Here is a 22,480-nt window from a genome sequence, read left to right on the forward strand (position 1 = left end):
CTACTAATACAAACACTATTAATGCTGCTAACAGTTAACAAAGGTGTTAGAATTTAGATTTTGTATTTATAAAAGAAAATTTTCTTTTATTTTTCTATAGCTATATACCAAAATATATTCACCTTGTTTGTCCACTTTTTTATGTCCCCCCCCAAAAAAAAACAAACCTGTTGTTGTTAAGAATTTATTCTTATTCTCTGCAGATGTAAACAAGTCTGCTTATTGCATGAAACATAAAACAAATCCTCTAGAAGATGAATTTAAGTTGGAACTCAACATGATTCCAGTTGAGAGAACAAATACGTATTAATTTGCACGTATTAATCACATAAACTTTGACTTAATTTTTAATAGACATTGGACTATATATTCAAAAGTTTAACTCACTTTTTCAGTCAAATGTGCTATAATTTAGTGTATTTTTGTTAAAAAGTTTTATTGCATAGGCACATAAGAAAAGATTGCCATTAAATTTGCCACTTTTTCAGTCAAATGTGTTATAATTTAGTGTATTTTTGTTAAAAGTTTTATTTCATAAAAGATTGCCATTAAATTTGCCGTGTTGAATTTTATAAAGATTGAAATTTCATTTGTTTGAATCCAAAAATGACCACAGATTACAGCCTTTCACAGTTTAAGCAGTTGCAGTTAATCAGAATTCTATTGTATGACAAATGTGTATAATGTATATTATTAAATGTAATTAAATGAAAGTTGTAAAATAAATGTCATATAATTTTTGTTTCTGTGTTTCAGTTAATTGATGGAGAAGCTTTACTTGAATTGACACAATCTGATTTACTTGATCATTTGCATTTAAAACTTGGTCCTGCACTTAAAATTTACAGCAGTATTATTGCTTTCAAAGAATCTGAAAAATTTGATTCTCCAGAAGAAACTGCTTAATGAGATTCAAAATGTGAGTGATGCTCAAAAGCTCTCTAGATATATTTGGTTTCATTGTCCATAAATTTGCTCAAAAATGCTAAATGTGTCATTGATAGAAGACTTGTTTTTCCCTTTTTAATTTATGCTGAATGAATAAAGGTAAATGTCATGTATGTAGACATAGTTGCATGCTGGGCTGGAAGCTTGAGTATGTATGTTATTTAGAGGTTTGAAATAGCTGAAAGTTGGAAAGGAGTAATTTATTTTTTTATGCTAATAACATGTTTATTGATTGCATTGAAAGAGCAGAAAAAAATAGAAACTGGAGAAATTTTGAAGAGAAACGTTTTGAATTGCCTCTTAACAGTATTGTTTGAGAGCTAATTAAGAAAAAAATGTTCCCTCCAGTTTCTAAATGTTGACAGTTTAAATTGATGGTTGTAATAATTGTTAAGATCTCATATCAGTACCACTATTCATTTGTTGTGCTGATTGTGCAAAATACTTGAAATGTTTTGTGATATCAAAAGAAATTAATACATGTTGTTTATTTTTAAGTTAATATATTGTATTGGTTAAGTGCATTGTATAGTATATTTTTGCAGAATGATCTGGTTTGTGTATTTTGAAGAAATTCACATTTTAAATGCATTTTTTTTTTCAAAACTTTCACTATACTTTAATTTTCCATTATATATTTATTTCAATAGGAATGAATTCTAGCATTTTAAGAAATATATTTGTCTTTTATTATAGTAATTCAAAATAATTTGAAAAATACAACTGATATTCTGCATATATCTCCCTTTTCAATAATGTTGATTTCTGTAGCCATTAGTTGTGTTAAAACTGTTTTTATCCTAGAAAAGACCGAAGAAAAAAATCAAATTTTTTATCTGTATGGATTGGCATGTTTGTAATATTTTTGTAAATACAATTATTTTAAAATTATGAAAATATTTTTAGAGAAAACTAACTTTACAATACTTGTAAGGATTTCATCCTTCCACGTGGCAGTTGTAATTTTAACTTTTACATTCTCATCGAGCTTTCTTTATAGTTATTTTATAATTTATGATTTATGTATGTTATTGTTTTATAATCTGTGTAGGGCTACTTTAAAAATTTATACATGCAGAGCAATAATTAATTTCTTCTGTATTATTGTTGTCATTGAATTCTTTCATTGATTGCACTTTTTGACACACTTTTCATTGATTCTTTCATTGATAAGCTAATACATGAAATATGTAAAGTAAAATTCAGCGTATTACTATAATGTAACTGTTTTTTTTTTTTTTTTTTTTTTTTTTTTTCCCATTTATAAAACTTCCAATAATGAATATCAAAAGAAACAGTTCTGAATTTTATTAATAAATTTAACTCTATGGCATTTCTTGAAAAATAGCTGTATTCTGTTCTTATTCTTGTTTCTGCCTGCCACTTTTTTTTTCTCTTTAAAGCAAAATCACATTCTGTTGATTTGCTTGAAATTGCCTTCCACAGTGTTGAACTTCCACAGTATGCTGAATAAGACTGTGGCAGATGGTGCTTGCTGTGTTTGTAAATTAATGTAAAATATGTATGATTTAGTAGCATGAAGAATGTAGAAAAAGGTTAAATTCTGTAGCTTGCAGAATAATTTAACTATGTTTTTGTTTCTTGCGTTGTATCAATATTAATTTTTCCTGTGGAATTAATAATTAAAGAAACTGCATAATCCAGAATTCAGTGATCAGCTGGTATTGTTTTGTATAAAATTTGACATGGCTTACATTTTTGAAAAATTAAGAAACTTCATTAATTATTGAATTTCTTTAGTGCATGAAAGTATTTTTAAAAGCAATATTTATTGAGCCTTAATTTGAATGTCAAAAACTAAAACATTTAGATTGCAAGTGACCGCTGTTAATTTAGCAGCTGTACTGAAATTCTAATTGATAAATATTTTCATCCTTTTAATTACATAATTATATTTCTATATTATAAATCATACAAATATGAACAAGGAATAAAAATTCATGTGTAGAAAATGAGACATTAAATTTTTGGCAAAATTCAGTCTTAGATTGTTCTGTAAAAAAGCTCTAATTTGTTCTGTAAAAAAGTATTTTAAGGAAAATGGGCTGAGAGTATAGTTTGTTTAAGGAGCAAACATTGTGATGTGCTTCTTTTCTACAGAGAAATTAAAGTAGTCCATGCATAAATGTCCATTTGTATAAAAAATAACCACAGTATATTATTGAGCTGTAAATGGACTGGACATTCGTGGATTACTTATTTGGGTATTTACGTATTAGCACAAACAGCTCAGCACAGTTTAGCAGTTTTTTTACAAAAGAAACAGTATGATGACTTGCCAGAAGTTATTTAGCGTATATGTATTTTGCATTCTAATTACTAGTCAAGTATTTATCCTGAAAATCAGTCAATAAACCAATTCATACAAATTTTTTGTTAGTATTTGTAGTCATTATCCAGTTCTTTTACAAATATTCCACTTTTTTACAAAATACTTCCTCAGCATCGAACAGTTAATCATAGAAAGGAATACAAAACTTACTACGCAAAAGTCACGATCGGTAACCGAAGAGAATGGTTGTGAATAAGATGAAAAAGTATTTAAAACTCACAAGCGCAGAAATATAAAATATGGGTATAAGTGATATATAGTGATGATATTTAAAATGATGATGATGATTTCAAGAATTTGAAAAACACTCAAAATATCTTAAAAGCATTAATAGTGACAATGACTTTGGGGGGATGTAAGTTTGATCCAAAGCATACTCTGTTTAGGGATTTTGCAATATTTTATTTGTGCAGAAATTTTACCACAATTTTTACTACAAGCACATATTTTCAAATAGAGTTTTAACACCCTCCCCCGAAAAAAAACCACTTTGCCTGTAAAAATAATTTAAATTCGGAATTTAACAAAAATAACATATATGAAAATGGCGATATTGCTTGTTTAAAACTGAAGAAATAGTGCATTCTGAATGCCAGAGTTTGTTGCATTCTGCAAATTTGGCAACATCTATTAGTGGTTGCACTACTTCAGGGATTCCCAACCCTATGCTGGCAGGTACCATGGCACCCGCCACTGTGCAATCACAAAAAAAAAAAAAAAAAAAAAAAAAAAAAAAAATGTTTTAGTTTCAATAAAATTCTATGTGAAAGTTTCTCATTTTTAATAAAATAGAAATTGTGTCTAACACAGATATATAAGCACAAAGTGAAATGCAACCAAACCTTTTTTTTTTTTTTTTTTTTTTTATGTGCATGGATTATTAACTCTATCCAACTGTAAATTCCCCCTTGAAAAAGTAAATGGTGCCCACTGCCCAACAGATATTCTAGAATGTGCTCTTAGGGACAAAACTGTTGGGGACCTCTGTGCTAGTCCATTAATTACCCAAATTTGTTACAAATTACTGACACAGTATCTCTAAATGTATTGCAACTCTAGTTGACATAGAGGTTAGTTAGAGCTTACTACTTCTTGATGGGCATGAATTTCAAATATTATGTACAGTATTTGTTACCATAATGATCTTTTGGAATAATGGTATTTAAAATTCTAATTGGAAAGTCTTCTCTTCTTCAAGAGGAAGAGGACAAGACACTTTGATTTCATTTCTTGAATCCAATTAATTATCTTAAAATATCTGTGAATTATAATATGAGTGTAATTGGCTAAAGCAAAGATGTTCATTGAGTATTTTTATTTCATTATAAAAATATTCAAAAGCTGCAAAGTTGACAAGAAAATGAGAATTGCATTTTATCTCAGGAATTGTATAGCCATAACAGTCAAACTATGATCACTGATTATTCTGGATATCATGCATTCATTCATTCATGTTCTCTTGTCATCATGATTGTTCCAACAGTTTGTATAACCAAGTGCTTAGCTTTGTTTTGTGAATGTTTCAAGTGTATGTGTTTCAACATGATGTATTTATGTGCTATGTCCGATTTTTCATAAAAAATACTGAACATATGATACATAATAAAATAAAAAGTGCAGTTGTTTTAAACTGTTACCAGAAGCTCAAAGTACTATTTCATACATCTTAATTTTGCTTTTTCTATAAATGAAGTTTTAGAGAATTATAAGATGCTTTCATAAGCATAAAATCTTATTTTTGAGTAGCCTGTTCTTTCATGCATTCCACCTAAAAAAACGCCAGTTAAAAAAGTGTCTTAATACTGTTTTATTTTCAAAGATGAATAGCTACAGGGAAAGTTTTTATCTTTGAAAATAAAACTAAATGTGTATTAAACATTTTGTACTTTATGGCAATAAATTTATGTTGTTTGTAAAAATAGAGCTCATATGATAAATGCATAATGAAAAATATGTCTTATATATGAAAAACTTGACACCCAATTCTAAAAGTTGCTTTAGAAAAGTAGAGCATTAACTGCAAATGTGAAGGTCTAAGTTATTTTAATACAATTCGCAAAGACATTTTTTTTTTTAAATATCTCGTTGCAAAATATCACTTGAAAACTCAACAATATTTTGAGAGGTAATAGATGAGTGCCAATTTTACATTTTGTACTGTACAAATATTTATATTTTAGTATTGTCCGTATTGAAAAGTATTCATATTATAAGAAAATGTATAAATGATAAAATAATCTATAAATTTGATTTTAACAATATTATTTTTTATTTCAAAAGAATTTTTGCAATAAATTATGTAAAAGTTTCCCTGGATATATAATCTGAGTGATTTGAATTTGTTTATTTGATTTCCAGCTGTTTTTATATTTGAATTTTAAATTTTCAAAAACTTGTAAAGCTGACTTTTAAAATTCTTGTTGGAGGTTAATAAAATTGCAAAGAAATTTTATGGGAATAAATCATAAAGAGTATTCATTTTCTTTATTATTAGCTTTAAGAATAGATTTAGAAAGTAAGTTTTAATAACATTAAAATACCCAGATTTAAAGAAGTTAAGTTTTAAAGAAGAAAATCGATTTGGTATTTTCTGAAGTGGAGGGTAGAGATTAAAATATTAATTAGACTGAAATTTTTCTTTTTATTGTTTTGTATTTACAGGTATAAATTTAAATGTTCATTGGAGAGTAGAACTAAACTATAGAAACATTAGCATGATAGATAAATTAACTTTCTTGATATTCTTTGCCTGAAGTGAAGCTTAAAGTTATGTTTAAAATGAATATTACTACTACAAGTATAAAAAATAATTTGTAATGTAAGCTGTTAAGAATATAGAGTAGTATAATTAATTTTTTTTTTCCAAAATTTTCATCAATTGGGGAAAAAATTTTCTATAAAATAGGCACTTGGCCTTACTGGTCCTTCCCTCATCTACAATCATAGCATGGGTCATCATCACAGTACAGTAGAGATCAGGATTCATTGAATGAATTAAATATTCCTGGAAATATTTGTACCTCTTTTTTTTTCTCGCCCTCCCACCTGTCTACATTTTTACTTTAGCCAAAAGAATATTGCTAAGTACTAATCAGTAACTTTAAATCTATTTAGGTCGTACAGAAATGAATGACACAAGTGCTGCCATAGAGCAAAATACAATTTATTAAAAGAAAACTGATAGTACATCAGTTAGAAATAATCCCCGGCCATGTCAATACATTTCTGCCATCTGGCTGGGAGGTCCCGAAGGGCTTTGGTAAACCAGTCTGTGGGAATGTTGGTGCACCACCTATGGACAGTTGCATGCAATTCGGCAGAAGACTCAACATGTTGGCCCGTGACTGCATCCTTCATGCTGTTAAGCAAGGCATAGTCCGAGGTCTTGGTTCGAGGTCCGAGGTCCACCCACTTTGCACACACATTTCTCATCTCCAAATGACTGTGCACAATCGCCTGCAATGTTCTTTGCACAATCCCTGTCTCTTCCTGCATCTTGTAGAACGTTATACACTTGTTTGTCATGATCAAATCCGACGTGGCTGCCCCATTAGCTGCTGTATGCGATGTTGCTGGTTGTCCTGTGCTGACCCTTTAGCTGCGGTCTCCACTCCATTGCTGAACATGGCCAACCAATGGGATACTCTATGCCTTGAGGGTGCTTTTTTCCCCACACACCAACACCATACGACGAAGGATCTCACTACCCTTCTATGCCTATCTTCACTATCTCACTTCCCTATTCCTTCCTTCCATAGGAACCACACTGTCCATCGCTGACCGTGATAATCGCCTTCCATTATTGCTATCCACGGTCTCGATGATGATGGTGAAAGGGTCGGGAGCTGACTTAATACCGTTCGCTTGCGGCCAGCTCCATCTATGCATTCTGAGTACCTCACGCTCCCTTGTGTCTATTTCACTCGTTTTCCCTTCGCATAGTGTAATAGTTTCATTGTGAGAGCTTTTGTCTCAATCATTTCTATACGATTCAAGTAGTTTAAGAAAAATAAAAAAAACTATCATATTTGGATGTGATAAATTTGAAGAGTAAGTATTTTAACTATTCTGCATCTGCACTAAGACCATGATTTTTAGCAAATTATTTATCATTTGTTATTTATTACATTGTTTAAAGTTGAAGAATATAAAATTTTTGTCCATTCTGAAACTCCATTAAAACCAAATTTTTATGAATTTGAATAGTGTTAAAATTAAAAAACAATGCATTGAAAAATTTCTATCTTTTGATACATCACTGTTATTGTTATGTATAAATATGTTCTCAGATATTATAGTTTCTAAATTTGAAATACTCTGTATTTTGTTAAGCATGCTTAAAGACATATTTGAAACTCGATAAATTTTCTGAAGTGGTGCCTTTTTTTTTTTTTTTTTTTGTTGGTTTATATTAAAAGAATTTTTTCTTGTCATTTGATTGTCTTGCTTTTAGACAATGACAATTTAGGATCTGTAAATTTATCACCAATTTTTTTGCGGGGGGGGGGGGGCGGTGGACAGTGTAAAAATATAGTTCAAAGTATTCATGAAGTGCTCCATAAGTCTGAATTTATAATTGCCTTCAGATATAGTTATGTTATTTTGAACTTTTAATTATTTTCAGTCTGTGTAAGACTTGTAGCCTATAGTTTTTATTTTTAAACCTGGGAAATGTTTGATGGAATGCCGGGATGATCTAAATCATTTGAAATTGTATGAATAATTTGTTAGATTTGTTTATTTAATTTTTCTAAAATTTTCATTGCAGCTTAATTTTATTTTATAAATACATCTCTTTCCAGATTTACAAATGCAAAACCATTTAAAATATGTAGCTAAATGCAACTTTGATTTGAGCTGAATATTTTTCTATTTAATTTTCTGATGCAAGGTTGTTTAGTTTTAAATTAACTTATGAATAGCAAACAAAAATGTTACACGTAAAAAATATAATTCTAGAGTTTAATTATAATTGCATGTAATATTTCTAACTTTGTGTACATGTATTTTACACTGCTGGCCGTTTTTAGTAATAATTTTATTTTACTTATATTTGCAAACACTGTAGATTTTTAAAATAAAAAAATAATGTTGAAAATACAAATGCAATTGTAAAGATGTTTATATGCATTTCAAACAGTGTGTATATATATTTTATTTTCAAAATATTTCAGTATAATAATTTGAATGAATTTATATATAAAATTTCTTTCCTTTTCCTTTTTTTTTATTGTTGTTATTATTTGGTGTAGACAGTACTCTTTTCTGTAAGTGAAAAATAATTATATTATGCAACATAAAATAATTATGTAATATATGCAGGCAGATGTCCGAGAGAAAAATTTTTAATGAAATATATTATTAAAATAATTTGATTTTAGTTTTAAGAGCTGTAATAGTTGTATTTTAAATTACAGGAATTTCAAAATGGGTTGCATACTATGTGGCAAAGAAAGTTGTTTTGTTTCATTTTGAAACATTTGCCCTCGAAAAAATGTCCTGTTTGTGTTTTATATTCATATACATTTTATTATTTGTTAGATTTTTTGGAAAAGATGTATTTGAAGATTAATCTAACATATAGAATTAGTTTTCTTAAATTCAGTTAGTTTTTTTAGTAAGATTTATAAAAATGAAAAAAAAAAAAAAAAAAAAAAAAAAAGAAAACTTGCAGAAGTTGTCATATTTGTTCAGGAATATTTATTGATTAGATCGCTCATACTTTTTCATTCATTCTTAAACTAGGTAATTATCATCTGTTCGTCATGTAAACCTCTTGTTAAATTTGTATGCTTTTACTTTATAGTGTCAGAAATTTCTTAGCTTCATTGCCATAAAAAATTTATTTATTTTTTGGTGTATCATTTTCTGTATTTCATATGAATTTCATTCCATCATTAGCACTGAATATGTGTTATTTTTGTGTTGAATGACTTTTTTGTACAAAAATGTGAATTAAAAGTATGAATTCTTATTATGATTGTTATATGTGTATTGCATTTTTTTCTCTGTTGATTAATTGAATATCTGTATTTGAAATTGATTTGAACTTCTTAATTTATTTTTTAAGAATTATGGGCAAATGGAAACAAACTTTGAAGCTAAAAACCTTTTCTATTAATAACTACTGGAAGACCTTCTTTTACAATTCTTTCTTTTTAAGCTAGAAATTTAAACAAAACTAATAATAAAATTTGCTTCAAAATAAAAGCATCCTAAATTAAATTATAAATATTGAGTTCATTCATATTCCTGAACATTCTGCAATATTTTTTTTTAAATTGCAACATTTTTGCTGTTCGGAGTTCAGCTGATGAGGAACTTTCACTTGTATTTTAACTGTTGCGATCATAGGTTTGTTTGGTATAGAAGACCTAATAGGTTGTTTAACTATCCTTGATGCATCTGTCTGATGGCCCAGAGATGATTACAGTGGGAGAGACCTTTTAGGATCTCCAGCTTGATCTGGATTTGTTAACATTTGAGTTTGAAAGTGCAGAGGTAGTTCTGAGAAAAAGACATTTCATACTTAGACCATTTGTCTAGTTTGTGCGTTCTCTTACTTCGGGGACACAATATGCCACGAAAACACTCCAGTGGGAATCTTCTTTTGTCCGAGTCAGAACTACAGATGAGTCAGTGCAAAAGTAAGCTTGGCACTTTGCCAGTTTATGAGCGTCAACAATTTTACAGTACAAATGAGTAGCTATAAGTGCTTCAAGGAACTCTAAGACTAATTACTTTTTTCGCTGGTGCTACTCATGCTTTACCTAGTAGTAATTGTACCAAAGCTTTGCCATCAAAAGATGCACATAAAAAACTGCATAAACACCTTATTAGCATCACTAAAACAATGTACAGTAATAGAGCATTCATCAAACCATTCCAGTCTCAAGAATTGAAATTCTACAATATTTCAAGAAATAAACACTTAGTCTCTCCACCTTCCTAATAAAAAAAAAAAAAAGAAAGACAACTGTTCAATATATCTTGTTCTACAAGGTGGGGCAAATAAAAGTGGCCCAGAGAACATAGTTACTCTGTTTTTCGGGCCACTTTTATTTGCCCTACTCTATATTAGGATGGTTGACGAAATTCAACTTTTATATCTCATGCCTCGAGAGTGTGACTTGCAAACATTAATCTAACATATGTATTTTGACACAAAATCAGATTTTTCTGAAATGATGTGACAATGTTTTCATATATTTTGATTTGTTGTAAAATTTGGTGTCAGATTTAATAAGTAATTCTGAAATTTAACTTGCAGCACTTTCTTCATTTTGTTTCAAGAATAATTCACTTGACAAAGAAGAAAACCAATTTAAATTTTCCTTTCATTCTGAATGAGTAGAGGAAAAAAGTTTCATTTTTTTTGTTTCTTGCATACTGTTTAACCACATTAGCGAGAGCAGTTTGGCTAAGAGCCAAGATGGGTCAGTTTAATTGAAAGGGTGTGGGTGAAAAGCATGGGTGTTTTTCCCTCTCGGAGATCGTAGCTGTTGTAACAGCTTTAATATCATTATTAATCTCTTGTGCATTTGAAACAGATGAATAATAAATAATGTACAGGTTATTGGCAATATTGAAACGCAGGCTCGAGAGCCATTTTCTCGCACAAAGCAGTGTAATTATTTTTTTGAAATAAGTTTTTATACCTTTTCTTTTGTTTGTGTGTCGCCATTTGTTTGAGTGTAAAATAAAAGTTATTGCTGTGCTCCATCATTGGAATTTACTTCAGATTGTTTAAGAAGTATCACAGGGTGTGGGTGAAAAGCATGGGTATATTTTCCTCTTGGAGGTCGGGGGTCATTTAATGCTTTTTCTTACAATCGTTGAGCATCGCTGTTACTGACCTTCTTTTACTTTCAAATCTTCATTTTTTACGATGAATATTCTAGCGTTCCAGAAAGCTCTAGAAATAAACCTTTCCGCAGCAATTTTAAGAAATTAGTGTGTAACATGATTAAAGTTTGTGATGAAGATTCACAATTAGGAAGACTGACCATCCCAGTTATGCAGCCAAAAATGTAAAGGGGGCATGTCCAATTAAAACTAAAATAATTTTTATGCAACCTCTTCTCATTAAATTACTTTATTTTATTTATAGATCATTTGATTATATTAATAAATGTAATTTATTAAAGAATATTTAACAGATAAAAGTTTTCAATGTTTGAAAATATTAAAAACTAAGATGCATTATCTAAATTATTATTAATTTAATTGTTATCTATTAAATTATTATTAAATTAATATTATCTATTAAAATATTTATAATCTGATGATAAATTATATTAAGACAAATAGTTTACTATTACAGTTCTTTTCATGGGTTTTCTTTGAAATGTCACAATCTGATGTTTCTATGCATTTTATTTAATTCTATAATTTAAAAATTTCACGGTACATCAGCTTAAAATGTATAAAGCGCAGACAAAAATTTTCTGTTGCGCAACACTCGAAAGGTAGAGCGTGAAATAAAAGAACCGTTTAAATCTAAACCCGGCTACTGCACTCACCCCGGCTACTGATAGATGTGCCCACTTCGGCCCCAAACTGGATGTTTACATAAATCTGGAATATGTGGTCAGACAGTACAATATTTTTTATTCATTATTATATTTTTTTGCTCATAGCTGTCACGAAAAATGTAATGAGATAATTGAAGTTGATGGAGTGTAAGCAATTATAAGGATGTGGTACCCTCGGTGGGATGGGTGGTTTTGAATCTAGACCTTTGCTTGGAGTTTTTTATGCTCCCTGGAGCTGGATTTGGCTGTGCTTTGACACAGAACAGAAGGGACTGAGAACGTCATTTACTGTCATTCTGAAAAAAGAAAAAATTGAAAATGACCTGATTATAGATATAAATGAAGATACAATTTTAAAGCTGCAACTTGCTGATAAGTTTCAAAGACTTGAAGGTTGTCAGTCAGAAACCGCTGAAAGTTTACCGAATACTGAAGATGGTAGGGAAGTGTACACCAGCGACTTTGAAGAAGCCAAAACCTACAGCACGCTAAACTGGAAAAGTGGTTGCAAGAATCTTCTGCAGCTAAAAGTTGTATGTGAGGGAATGAATTGCTGAATATTGAACTGAAGAAATTTTCGGGTTACCAAAAGGATTACTTCGCCTTCTGGAGCCTGCTTCAGAAGATTCATGAAGACAAATCTCTACCTGATAAAGATAAGATACAATATCTGGTGCAGTCTATGGAGTCAAAGTTGAACGTATAATTCAGAGTTTTCTAGCAACAGTGGAGAATTATTCAAAGGCCATCAAACAGTTAAAAGAACGATTTGTAAGAGGTGATTTGTTGATCCAGATTACGCTTGTAAGATTATGGAGAATGTCGTAAATGGACGAACCGAAGCCGATTTGGTAGCCTTATATGATGACATGGAAGCCCAACTGAGATCTTAAGGAATAACGCGATCTTAGGAATCCAATCTTAGGAAGTTTGGCAATTTTCTAATTCCATCAGTGGAAAGCTGCCTCTCGGAAGAAGCTCTGCTTACCTGGGAAAGAAGGAGAAATTCTGAGTCAAGTGATTCCAAGAGTTCCCGTACTTCAGACCAGATGATGAATATTCTTCGAGAAGTTCAAGGTAAAGAAATGGTGTCATCAGCAAGAACTGGGCTGGGTTATCAACTTAATTTAAAAAAGGAAAAGTTCTATTCCGGGAAAAACTGAAATAAACCGATCTTGCGACAGCTTCTGCATACAGGTAACAATACAGGTAAACGACTTAATTGTATTTTTTGTCATAAGTTCCATCCCTGCGAAAGGTATCTTAAGGAAGGAAAAATGAATTTAAGTGATTATTGTTAGATGAAAGGTATGTTTTTCATGTCTTAAAATAGCAGGTCATTTGCAAATTTTATAATGTTAAAAATCAGTTCCACTGCTCTCGGTGCACTAATTCTCATTTTTGATATAGTGTATCCTAATAAATAAGGGAAAATAATACAGTACAAAGTTCATAATCCGGACTCGTCGGGACTTCGGCGATTCCGGATTAGGGGTTTTTCCGGATTATAGATCATCAATATAAATCTGGTAAGATGGCATGCAGAAATTATACAATTAAAAATATGAAACCGTAGTTTATGAAATAAAGAGCAATTATGATCTAAAGGGTATCAAAATTTACAAAAAAAAAAAAAAAAGCTTAATATTTATTTGTTTACTTTAGTAAACATTTCTATCAATGTAAGTTGTTTAAGTTGCTTCGTTTTCTGTTGCTGTTAAGTTGCTTTCTGTTTAATTCTATAAACAGACATAATTTCTTGTTCAGTTACAAAGTTCCACTGTTCAAGTCCTGTAATTGCTGTGTCGAGGATACCGACTAACTTGTCAATCGAAATTTTTTCGTTTTCAAAAACGTTCTCTGTTACTTTCTTTACTATCGAAAGCGCGCATGAGTAAACGCTTTACTGGCTTTACGCGCATGCGTAAGTTTGTGGCTTTGAGGTCCGGATTATAGATCATTCTGGATAATGGACGTCCGAATTACGGATTTTGTACTGTATATGTAAAACAGAGGATGCTCTCTCTGATTACAGTAGAAACGAAACTGTTTATATGCAGACTCTGCTTAGTTATTCGGGCTTAAGGTCAAGAGCGCAAGATTCGCGCCTGATGAGATTCGACTAGCCAAAATAGTTAGTTACCTAAGCGAAAGAATTATAACATTATCGAGTATTTTTCCACTTCGGAGTGAAATTGTAACACACGCGTTATTTGGGGTGGGGGAATGAAACGACACTCAAGTATTTTCTGTCGAAGTTCGTGATTTAAGTCGTATAGTTTTAAAGCTCTCTGGGAGAAGAGGATACGCGGGTTTATTCCGAAAGTTGATGCTTTGATTGTTTATTCTGGTGCTGTTATCGGATCAATCAATGAATTCCCTCAAGAGGCCTCACTCTTAAAGGTTCTTCGCAATGTATGAGCATTAAAGATGAGAGGAAGTGGGTTGGTAAATTGACTATCAAAGTCTATGTCAAATCCAGCGCTTCTTTATGATCACAAAAGTCAGTAGTGCTGTACTTTCACATTTGAGTACAGTAAACTATGTATAACATAGTGGCTAGAGGAGTATACTACGGGCCCGGGTTCAAATCCCGAAAAAGACATGGATGTTTGTAAATGTAGAGCGTCGGTGCGGCATGGCGGCACTCTAACTATGCGGCGAGCCGAAAGTCCTCTCGTGTGGATTGCTTGAAGGGAAGGGAACCCTCCGAGATGCTCTCCCTCTAAATTGGGTGTGGAAAATGGAAGTCCAACCTCTCTGCGAAGTAGGCTGTGGCAACCATTGTTTCACGTAATATGGACAAGACAACAGCAAAGGGCCTAATCTTCCTATCTTCATCTGGGTTTCTCGTAGACGAGAACATTTGCAAATTTTGCAGAATTATTAAGTGAGGCTATTTCGAAAGTTAATGACTGTAGAACTTAAATGACTTGAAACGAAGTAAAATAGGTTTAACAGATTCTTTCTGTAAAGAAAGGGAGATTAAAAGTGAGAACTGCTGACTGAGAACTTAATTGAGATAGATTCAGGTCTAACAGCCGTAAAATTGCCTTGGAAATTGTAGAGTCGTTATGCTTTTTGAAACAGCAGAGATGAAAAATGAGCAATGCTGTCACCGGGACACGAATCTGGACCTCTTGAATACGCCCGGATTCCGAGTGTGGTACCGTTATATCACGAAGGCATGCAGAAACGAGGGAGAAAATGCCTTTTAACTCTTTCCGGCACACTACCTTTTAAAGTCGGAGTTTTGATTTAAGAGAAAAAAAAAAAAAGTAGGCAGTCTAATTAGGCTTAGAGGAGTACACAAGTAAAATTTTGTGAAGATAGCACTTATTGTTTTAATTCTGTGAGTGTGCCCTAAGTGGCACTGATTGTATACAGCTTCGAAAAGAGTGCTGAAACGAGCATTGTTGTCAATGACCGAGGAGATGCGGAGTAACAATGAATACAGACTCTCAGTTGTTCTAGATTATCGGTGAGCCCCATCTGGGCACATTTAGTGTTCGCCGTTGATTTTAGGCAAGATTTCAAGGTAAAAATTTAAAACTAATATAGAATAAGGAGATTAGCATACAGCCAAAAAATAACATAGAAATTTATTTTCAAATAATTCCTTTTATACCCTAAAAAAATCTGGAGGATTTCTTTGAAAAATGAGGTTCTTAAAAAACTAAACATGGCTAAAATATATGGACTGGTTTGTGTTGAGCTGCCATCTACTATAAATAAAGAAGGTTAAAAGTAACCTGTAGTAACTTACACATCCTTTTTCATTCAATTTTTCTGTGCGTACAGAAGGAAATTTTTAGGTGTGTCCAGACCGGACACACTGTGCCGCAAAGGGTTAATCTAAACTTGAAGGATTCTAGCCGCTATGGGCACCCTACGTTTTTTGATAAGGCTTTATTGAAAATTGCAATCATTGTTCAATCAATAGTTAATTCTGACGTAAAGATAGTTAGAGCGAAGTCTAATAACCAACCGAATTAAAGAAATTCGTCAGTTGACAAACCCTCAGGCATGGAAACGTATTCTGGGAGTATGAATGTTGTTGGTTTACTGTCCTGTGGCTGCATACTCGTACGAAGTGTTAAAAACCTGACCTTACTGAATTTCGAAATTCTGAAAAATGTTCTTTAGTTCAAAGTTATTATTTGAATGATGTAAAATCGTGAATTTTGTTACATTTAAAGATAAAATAACGTTTTAAGAATAAAAAACTAAGGTAATCCATCAAGATGGTGAAAAATTCTTCGTGTCCAGTATTCTTGATAAATGTGAATTGACTAGGTTATTGATCGAATTTGTACATGTGAAAAATTGTCAAGCTGAAATTCAAGTAATGTGAATCTTACTACGAGAAAGATTTTGGATTTATTCATCTGTATTTGTTTTAAATTTTAGATTCTCCTCAAGTCTCAAAGGCGCGATCTGAAGTGAATTAAAGCTGTGGTAGAGTGACGTGAGCTTCTAAGAATGCATGAGAATCAAAGTTAGTGTTTAGTTTGAGAACATATGCGTTTCAATAAAGTGTCTTCATGTTTTTGGAATGACTTTTGTTGTCCTGCGTTTTCAAAGCACCTGTATGATGTAGATGCGATGGTTGTGAGTTCTAAAAGTTCCTCTTCTAAATTTCATCATCCTGCTGTATCTGCATTTGCAAAAGGATCTAAAACCGAACTGGATATATTCATATTTAAAGTATCCTAAAATCGCGCCATAAACAGCATGAAGAACATCCAAGCGCTGGCAGTAAGTAAGTAAATTTTTCTGTTTTGCAAAGACATTTCTGTTTAATCATGTGGGAAAGTGGCTGCATTCACTTGTACGGAAGTTTTCTTATAAAAGCAGCTATGACTTTTTTGTTTTAATTAAATTCATTTCATCACCTTGCAGTTGCATATTGGCCTCATGAAATATTTTAAATAAGTCTGTCAAATGAGCGATGTCAGTTTTGGGCGTAATCAGGTTTTCTTGCAGTTGTTCGTTTCTTTCCTTCAAGGAAATCCAGTACTGAATCAAACTGATTAAAAAAAAATCAGATAAATACTTTTTAGGACCAACAAACTTCTGTGTGCAGGGCTGTTGTAATCATCATTTTCACTGCAAATTTGGTCAAATAATTTGTCATGCAATGTATTGCTTCTAATTTTATCGACTGATTTAATTAGGTAATGAAACAATGGAGTCGTTCAGATGTTTTTGGCAACCAAGCGCTGATGATCAATGTACAGCGAGTACATTTGGTATTGCTCAGTTCTTGGTACACTGCGTGAGGGGGAGGAGGGACAGTTCGATATCTCCTGTTCTACTGGGCCGACTGACGAATTTCAAATTGTGTTTTTCATTTTTCGAAAGCCCGACTTTAGGATATGTATTAGATTTATATATAACATTGTTTGGTGAATCTTCGGATTATGGTAACTTGGCGACCAACCCTGTTACAGCAACCTGCTAGTTTTGATTTGGACGGCATTTTGTTTTCACGAAGTAAAGGCGTGTTTTTTTTTACTCAAAATTTTTTTCCAAAAATCTGCTAGCCGAATTACGCTTATGCTAGAACTTTTATGGAACAAAAGTGCTTAATCATGACGAAGATTAGGTGCGAAATTAGGACAAAGTGCAGAATCGCCCACTGCTTGCCGCGTTTTTAAGAATTGCACATACACGGTATCCATGTACACGTCGACCTATTTTCACTTAAAAAAAACATCCCAGAATTGCACAAAAATGGTATTGCACACACTCCTGACTTTATTCATGTACACTGCTAAAGTCCTAGCTAGTAACCTTTATCGCCTTACCAAAATGTCGCCAAACTACCTGTTACCATATTCCAAAGATTAGCCAAAATGACTTTTTAAACATTCATAGAAAGTTATAAAAGTAACGATTGTAAAGACTTCTAACACTGGCGGATACGCAGTGTTGGCAAAGCACACAAAAATAAGACATTCCTAGAGCTATCCCTCTCGTGCGTTAACTTGAATATCGGTGCACTTGCTGTGTAAAGAAGTCATTACAAGCTTCCGTTCTTTTGTCGAAACATGCTTAATTGCTCGAAAGCATGCTTAACATGTCACCGACAATACTAAACCGAATTAGGTGTACGTATACCTAACGCTAAATTTTTTAATGCTTATCTGCGCAGTAACATAAAATGTTTATTTATGAAAACTGTAGGTATTCTTAAAGTATTTTATATTAATTTCCTAGTTAGCTACGTACGCCACGATCGTCCGTCTTGACTGTATTAACGTCTCCATTTTCCCTCTGGATCCGCTGCTGCTTCCAATGGAAGGCTCCAGCGCCTCCCCGGGAGTAAGAATGCCCTCGTTGGAAACATGTGGATTAAGGCATTATGCCATAGCATGCCTGTAGAAATGTTTATGAAGTTGTTTCTTTAGTACATTATCTGCGATTCGAGCAACATTACCTGGCAGCTTCTAGAGCGCCTTAACATGATACAGAGGCCTTCCTCAGTTGACTGTGCCGGTGAGGCGCCAACCCACCGAACAGCCCGCAGGGACTTCTCATGTTCATCTCCATAAACCATCACACTAAGGGCTGCGCGGGGAGCCGTGCCCCCCTGGCACAGCGCTTAAAATCTACATGAGAGTGTCTCTACAGCGAAGGCAACGGACACGACAGTACCAGTACGGTCCCTGCCAAGCCCGCGCCTACCATAGGATGGACCTATGGCTCTAGTCTTGTGAAGTCTGATTATATACCCAACAAATCGAAGCTGGCAGGACACAAGTCCAGCCAGTGGTCTGGGAGAACCCCGGGTCTCCTCCCATAAATGGTCGGTTCCGGAAATTCCCACCAGTCGATCCTCTGGGATTGATTGGTTGCTCAGCGTCATTAGCCTATACGAACCAAGGCACCGTATAGTTTCTAGCGGGGCCACGAGGAGGCTGACGCTGAGCTGTGGGAGACGCAATCAGGCGAACCTGAAGCCATTCCCACAGTCTCTGCCCATCGATCAAACGCCGGGTCTCCTGCCTTCCGTCACTTTTAAGATCCAAATGAACTCCCGGTGCAGCCTCCTGGGGCTCCAGGGAGTTGATGTTTCTAGATAGTGGAGGGCGCGGGACATACGCCTGTTTACCCATGTTAAACACCAGACGTCCCCGTCCTCCGTAACCTGTAACCTGCCTTCCGCCACTGCCTACGACGATCTCCCGCGCAAGGTTCACGCCGCCTATAGTGGTTTCCAGCCGGTTACGGACATCCTATCCCCGGGTCAAGGACCGACAGATCGGTTTTCGGATTAAACGCCAGGTCTCCTCCCGCTATGCGGTCGGTTCTGAGCATTTGTCCTCGGGAGGCCAATCGCCACCCGCCTTTCTTTAGTACAGTCTACTCGCTTTAGTTTAATTTACCAGATTCAACACTGACTAATTTTACAAATTCCAGCAAATCTGCCAAATGATAATTGATGGCATTTACTACTCCGACCTGCTAACTTGCTTGTCCTAAAACATCGTCTAGTTACAGACAAAATTTTCTAGAGCAGCGATTCTCAACTGATGGTACGCAAGAGAAAAATAGGTGGTACACAAAGAACCAAAGTATTTTTAACAATTAAATTCAAAAATCTCCTGAAGAAAAAGAACCCAATTGATAGAAATTTCCCGCTATCGAACTTTAATTGAAGATTTCAAAAATAACATGCTTGTTAACTTTTGGCTGAACCCGGGTAAAAAAAAAAAAAAAAAAAAAAAAAAAAAAAAAAAGACATTTAAAATAAAGTTATCAAATTTTTATTATTGCCTTGTAGAACCTATTTGTGTGAACAAGGATTTTTGGTGAATCTTCGGATTATGGTAACTTGGCAATTTTTTGGCGAAAATTTGGCAACCAATCCTGCTACAGCAACCTGCTAGTGTTTCTTTTGAACGCCATTTTGATTTCACGAAGTAAAGGCATATATATATATTATTTCGCATTTTTTTCCAACAATCTGCTAGACGAATTACGCTTGTGCTAGAACTTTTATGGAACAAAAGTGCTTAATCATGACGAAGATTACGTGCGAAATTGGGAGAAAGTGCAGAATCGCCCACTGCTTCGCGCGTTTTTAAGAATTGCACATACGCTGTGTCCATGTACACGTCGACCTATTTTCACTTAACATCCCAGAATTGCACAAAAATGGCATTGCGCACACTCTTGACTTTATCCATGTACACATCTACCTATTTTCACTTAAAAAGTCAAAGAAAATTGACAAAAATCCAATTATTCTTACTCTTGTAAAAAGCGCCAAACAAATAAGTGGACGATTCTGCACTTTAACAGCGAAATTGTTTCTAAATGCTTATTAGCTAAAATCACGATCGGAATTTTCCGGAAAATGTCACATGACATGTCTCATGATCTCTCATTTCTCTGAGACAAAATAACTGTGATTCGAACTGTGTACTTCTCAGATTATTGCTAAAGTCCTACCTAGTAACCTTTATCACCTTACCAAAATGTCGCCTATCTACCTGTTACCATATTCCAAAGATTAGCCGGATTTTTCTTCCATGTTATATTTGAAAAATAAATGCAGAACAAAATTAAAAGTGGATCCTAATTTACGGTTAAGGCTAAGTAAAGAGAAGGCATAAAGAAATTGATGTCTCCTAAACAGCCCCAAATTTCACTCTAAATTTTAAAACTATTCACACTAAAATTCTACACATAATTGACTCTCACTCTAAAATTCACGCCAAATTTTAGAATAACTTAAATTTTGATAATTAAAATGGTAACCAATATTTAATCTAATATTTTTTTTAATGTGTGCATATCTAATACAAATAGCCAATAGGTTGGACAAAAGGCAAGCTGTATGCTTTTTTTTAATATTTCTATAGAGAATTTGAAAAATAATCATTGTAAAATGTAGTCGTGGTACTAAAGTTTTCCCATTTCTGTTTGGATGGTACGCGTTAGTCAAAAGAGCGGTAAAGTCGCTGAACACTGGTAGTTTGGTCCGAGGTTCGAATCCCGCGAAGGGGCTGGCTGCATGGGCGTTTTCGTGGTTTTCCCCATGTGTAACGTGTATACGAGCCCTTAGAAAATCCTCCACGAAGGCATCCCTCCCCTTAGGCAGATAGCCCTCGAGGCTTTTCCATAATCACACATACATACATACTAGAGTTAATAATTTGCTCTGATGCGGCAAACATCTATTGTCACAGATTTGAAAGCTAAGTAAAGAATGGCGATAAAAGTTTTACCGTAAAGATGGGAAAATACAACAATTTCGGCATTTATAATATTGAGTAAAGCATATAGAGATTAAGCATTGACACAATTTAACGTCTTTTCCTGGTATAGATAGATCATTTTGGTGTTTTATTTGATTATGGTGAAGCATCAAGGTTTATATGCCTAAGGGAAGATCTTCTTAAAGAAAACTGGTTCGTGTTTCTTTACGCGTGGGGAACCCTCCTATACAGCTGGGCCGTTCACTTGGAATCGGATTATCACTGTCCCGCGATTTTACTGCCCACAGCGGCCGAGCGGTAACGTCGCTGAACACCGGTAGTTCGACGTGGGATCGAAGGCTAATCTTTGGAATATGGTAACAGGTAGGTTTGGCTACATTTTGGTAAGGCGATAAAGGTTACTAGCTAGGACTTTAGCAGTGTACATGGATAAAGTCAAGAGTGTGCGCAATGCCATTTTTGTGCAAGTCTGGGATGTTTTTTTAAGTGAAAATAGGTCGATGTGTACATGGATGATACCGTGTATGTGCAATTCTTAAAAACGTGGCAAGCAGTGGGCTATTCTGCACTTTCTCCCAATTTCGCACCTAATCTTCGTCATGATTAAGCACTTTTGTTCCATGAAAGTTCTAGCATAAGCGTAATTCGGGTAGCTGATTTGTGAAAAAAAATGTCGAGGGGGGGGGAAAAGTCTTTACTTTGTGAAAACAAAATGGCGTCAAAAAAAAAAAAAAAAAAAAAAAAAAAAAAAAAAAAAAAAAAGCAGGTTGCTGTAGCAGGGTTGGTCGCCAAGTTACCATAATCCGAAGATTAACCGGATCGAATCCTGGCGAACGGACTGGCTACATGATTAGCTTTCGTGCAGCCAGCTTGTTCTCCAGGATGTGTAAGGTGGAGCAGTGGATACGAGCCAGTCTCCTTTAAAAAGTTTTCCACGAAAGCAATCCCTCCTCATAAGCAGATAGCTATCGAGTTGCTTTGTCTTAATCAATTAACCGAACCTAACCTTTACCGCTTACTTTATTAGTGATCCGATTTCGGAACTTCCATTTTCGTTTTCAAGCAGTGAAGTTTATTAAACGTGTAGGTTTGCTCCTTTTAATGTCTGAAATCGTTGATTGTCCAACACTACGTTTCCGTCTTCATATTTTTCTTAAACTTTGAAAGCGATTTTTATCCGAACTCCGACTATCCGAAAGTTCGGATAATTGGAGTTGTACTGTATTTAAGGGCTGCAGCTATAGTTACAAAGCGCTGCAACTACATAATTGTATTGTTTTAAAGCAAAATAGTTTGTGATTACAAAGAAACATTTCAAATAAACGAACAAGGATTTCACAGTTTTTTAAATGAATGTTGCTGTTCATAAACAAACATGAAACATTCTCATTGCTGCTATTCTGCATTAAGAGAAA

General features: G+C 33.6%; 1 protein-coding gene across 6 annotated transcripts in view; it reads left to right on the plus strand.

Annotated features, from left to right (window-relative positions):
- l(3)mbt (lethal (3) malignant brain tumor) overlaps positions 1-8,968 on the plus strand; it is an 89,036-nt gene extending 80,068 nt beyond the window's left edge. For all 6 annotated transcript variants that reach the window (XM_085821221.1, XM_035365314.2, XM_085821222.1 and 3 more), the window contains one exon: positions 757-8,968. In XM_085821221.1, the coding sequence (XP_085677347.1) occupies positions 757-906 (150 nt within the window). In that variant the 3' untranslated portion in view covers positions 907-8,968. The remainder of the gene's footprint in view (positions 1-756) is intronic.
- Positions 8,969-22,480: the final 13,512 nt, after the last annotated feature.

This window comes from Stegodyphus dumicola, chromosome 7, assembly GCF_044657685.1.
Source record: "Stegodyphus dumicola isolate Sdum_Otavi_A_Nest chromosome 7, ASM4465768v1".
Lineage (NCBI taxonomy): Eukaryota > Metazoa > Arthropoda > Arachnida > Araneae > Eresidae > Stegodyphus > Stegodyphus dumicola.